We start from the raw sequence: 3,733 nt of genomic DNA, 5'->3' as shown, positions 1-3,733 counted from the left end.
TTTTCCTTTGCTTTCTCCCTGCACATACCTCCCACAGCCTCCAGCCACTAGATAACGGCATATTTGCTGTATTGAAAGCAGCCTATCGGAAAGAACTTCAAAAGTTGCAAGATCTTACAGACTCAGCCCCTGTTAACAAGATCAACTTTCTACAGTATCTCATTACAGCCAGAGCAGCAATTACTCCTAGAGTAGTAAAAGAAGGATGGAGACATAGTGGCAACTATCCAATTAATCGCCATAAAGCCTTATCTCATGAGGAAATCCAGGAGGACAAGCAGAAACGAGGAGCAGACGAGTTAGAGGAGGATGAGGAGTATGAGCCTATTTCCCATGGGTTTATCACTGCTATAGGCCGAGATCGAAGCTATAACGAACGCAGCAAGCTGAGGAGGGTTGCAAATCACCTTGAAGACCTTCAGGCTGAGGTTATCTTGCTCCGACAGCAAAATGCTTCCCTCAAGGCCCAGAACGAGGCCATCTCGAAGACCCGGAAGCGCAAGAAGATCCCCAATCCCAACAAGCGCTTTATGACTATCTCAGAGGCACTTGCGGCTGGAGAAGAGGCCAATCTAGCCCAGGAAGAGGAGGATTTGCCTGTTGAGGATGTTGTGGAGGTTCAAGACGAGGTTGACGAGGAGGACTCTGAGGACGATAATGCAGACATTCTACGTGAGGATTCACCACCAATTCGCACATCTTCTGGACGGGCTAGCCGTATGCCAAATAGATATTTGGAATGAGGAAGTTTAGATCATTTCGATGATATATTTATTATTATTATACAATTTGAATTGAATTACTTCTGTGTGTTTGAGTATATAGCTTTTGTGTGGGGCATTTCGCATTTTAGTGTCCGGCGGGTACGGGTGTCCGGCGAGGGGGGGTCAGACAGTACAGTTGAAGACCCCGATCAGCTACCGGAAACCTTCATCGAGCGACTGAGGTAAGCTGCATTACTCGGCTTCCCAAGCTCAAGCTGAAGCCTTCTGACATGGGAGAAGAGATCGCGTACGACGGCTGAAAGAAGCTCCCGCTATCAACCTTGATAAAGTAAACACTCGACTCCTCGCAACGATACAAGAGCCTACCCCCTCAGAGGAGCAACCCATCTCCTGCTCCCGCACTCGTTCCCTATCCCCCATCGAAAACAGAGAACGGGAGCAGTACGAGGAGCTTGTTCGCCTAGGTGGCTAGCCAGGTTATCCTGTTGACCTGGTGGATGATGTGTTTCGCAATCCGACAAAGCATTGCAACCTTCTGCTGCCCTTCCTCACAATACCATCAGACTGGGATTGCCCAATCGTTTTTACAAAGCAGGTTGGCAGATGGGATATCTTCCGCGGATAGCAGGATGCTGTGAGAAGGATACGTCGTGGCTACAGCTGCAGTTATGCTCAGAGTCGCGCTCAGGATCGCGCTCTTCTCTCGCAGGAGTGCTTGCAGGCTCTCAAAGCCTTCAATCAGATCCGAGCGGATAACACTCTTGCCTCTTACGCTGAGGCTGAACAGCGCACTGTTCTCAACTACTATCACTTGGAATATACATTCCATCCCATAGCAAATCCTTTGCAACAGAACGAGCTATCAACATGGTTGGAATATCTTATATATAAATACTGGTTATCCCGTTATTGCAAGTTGAGAGTTACGACGTACCAGGAGCAGTACGACAAGGCATGAGCCAAACTGTCCGGATTCGAAGTATTGACGCCTTCAGAGAGGGAGACGCGGCAGATCGGGGATGATGTTCTGCAGACTGCGTATAGGAAGATCGAATCGGGTTTGGAGGGTGATATGAGGTCTGCCGAAGCAGCTGGTTCCCTTGCAGCCTGTCTGCAGCTAGAAGAGGTCAAGGTAAAGCTTGAGTGGGTCAGAGCCAGGCTGAGCGCGGTTGACGAGTTTCTGGAAGAGACTGTGGAAAGTAGGGCGCACGGATCCTACTGGGAAATGCTCGCCGACACGCATACCAAGGAGCTGCCCTGGGTCTTGCAACAGCTCCTACTATTGCATAGTAGTACGCAGCAACGACTGCACCGGGCAGCCGAAACCCAAGCGCCTCTCCGTCGTAGTGCGCGGATCGCCAACCGGTTAGAAAGCATCCCCTTTTCCAAGGCGCCCCAACCCCCTCGGAAACTAAGGTCTGAGGAAGATGATCTAGTAGCCCTGCCTTGAAAAAGGAAGCGGTTACTAGTAGATGTCTCTCAGCCCTTGATAGCTTCAAGGGAAGGAGTCCGAAAGCAGCGGCGGATAAAATGATCAATAGCAAACACGATATTTGTTACTGATACTCATATAATTCCCAATCAATGTGCATTCAACCTGGCTATTATGGATCTAAATCTGTTTGTTCCGTATTACAGCAATTTTCCTCGTTATAGAGAGGGGTGGTACTATCTCCGGTACTGTGAATGCTGAAGGCGGTCAGCCGGAAGCCGCTGGACCGTGTCCGGCACCCGTTTCTACAAAAGGGTGCTTCCCAGACGGTCTTGTGAACATCTTTCTTTTCTTTCTCACTTACACCCCACCATATATATCCCATGTACGCTCTCAGGCCGAAAGTTCCCAGCTGCATGGATACGCTAGCTTTTCACAACAGTATTAACAAGCCAGTCCATTATTATATCATAGTGCTATATAGCTACAGATTGTACCCGAAAGTGCCTCCTATGACATAAATGGCCTGAGTGGCTAAAAGCGAGTTCGATCAGTTCTATATCCGAAATATAAGCCCTGAACCGCGCAGCTGTGGGAACAGTTCTATACACTCGACTTCAGACCCACAAGCGCGTGATTGCCGGAATTCATGCTGTGTAATGAGCACTGCAGTAATCTAAAGATAACTAAGTACACAAGAGGTTTATGATAACAAAAGCGGTGTCGAAGTGTAATCCCCTATATACCGAACGTTAAAAGAGTTCGTTGCAATGTCACAGCCTTTGGGGCTATCGTGCTAGGAGTAGAACAATACTTAGATTGACGACTGAAGAGCTATGTACAAAATCTATCTCCTAGGAACGAACATGAATAATATGACTAGGCTTACATTTTAAAAACTTTTTTATAAGGAAGCCCCTGGGTAAGGTGTCTGTCCTCTGACGCAACTATTACATTAACTCTGATATCCCGTTGGTACTTCTATTACGCTCTAAACTCCGGCTCAACAGAAGTGCTACGAGATTTGTGGGCTTGAAATATGACCTGATTGGCTACAGAGCCTTTCCCTTGCTTGGATGTCTCCGAGGTACCGGCTGAAGAAATGGCATCCGAAAGCATCTGCCGAATATTTTCTGTATGGGGTATGAGACGTGGGGTACGAGGATTGGGTGCAAGTAGACTCTGATTTCCTGGAAGTCGTTCCGATATCCGAGCCGAACCAATAGATTATCTCTTTCACTTAATTACGAGACCGATGGTGAACATTGTCCCTAGGAACGAGCGGCGCAATGTATGATGAATACCGGGCAAGAAAAGACCTTGACGCGTTGATGATCAGATGACTTATATGACTTTGATGAAACTGGTCGACAGGAGTTGGCATGACAGCAAGCTCGACCTCTTCTACAAACACAGTGGACCGGGCGCGAAATAGCGACGACCTCGGTAGGGTTTAAATTGCTATTTTATACACTCTAAACCAGCGTCCGCGAGGCTATAAGCTAGATCCTCGTCAAGAGTCGTCAGTAGTAATATTAGTTATATCGCCTTCTACCATAGTCGCTCTCTAACTAGC

General features: G+C 47.8%; 1 protein-coding gene across 1 annotated transcript; it reads right to left on the bottom strand.

Annotated features, from left to right (window-relative positions):
* Positions 1 to 1,284: 1,284 nt before the first annotated feature.
* Positions 1,285 to 2,575, bottom strand: M406DRAFT_330414 (uncharacterized protein; the record flags this gene model as incomplete). Its single annotated transcript, XM_040920516.1, has 4 exons — positions 1,285 to 1,529; positions 1,660 to 1,842; positions 1,971 to 2,001; positions 2,522 to 2,575. The coding sequence occupies 4 exons, from the start codon at positions 2,573 to 2,575 to the stop codon at positions 1,285 to 1,287; spliced, it is 513 nt and encodes a 170-aa protein (XP_040777579.1).
* Positions 2,576 to 3,733: the final 1,158 nt, after the last annotated feature.

Source organism: Cryphonectria parasitica (genome assembly GCF_011745365.1).
Source record: "Cryphonectria parasitica EP155 unplaced genomic scaffold M406scaffold_4, whole genome shotgun sequence".
Classification (NCBI taxonomy): Eukaryota; Fungi; Ascomycota; class Sordariomycetes; order Diaporthales; family Cryphonectriaceae; genus Cryphonectria; species Cryphonectria parasitica.
The sequence above is the reverse complement of the archived record's forward strand: the minus strand, read 5'-3'. Positions and strand labels throughout refer to the sequence as shown.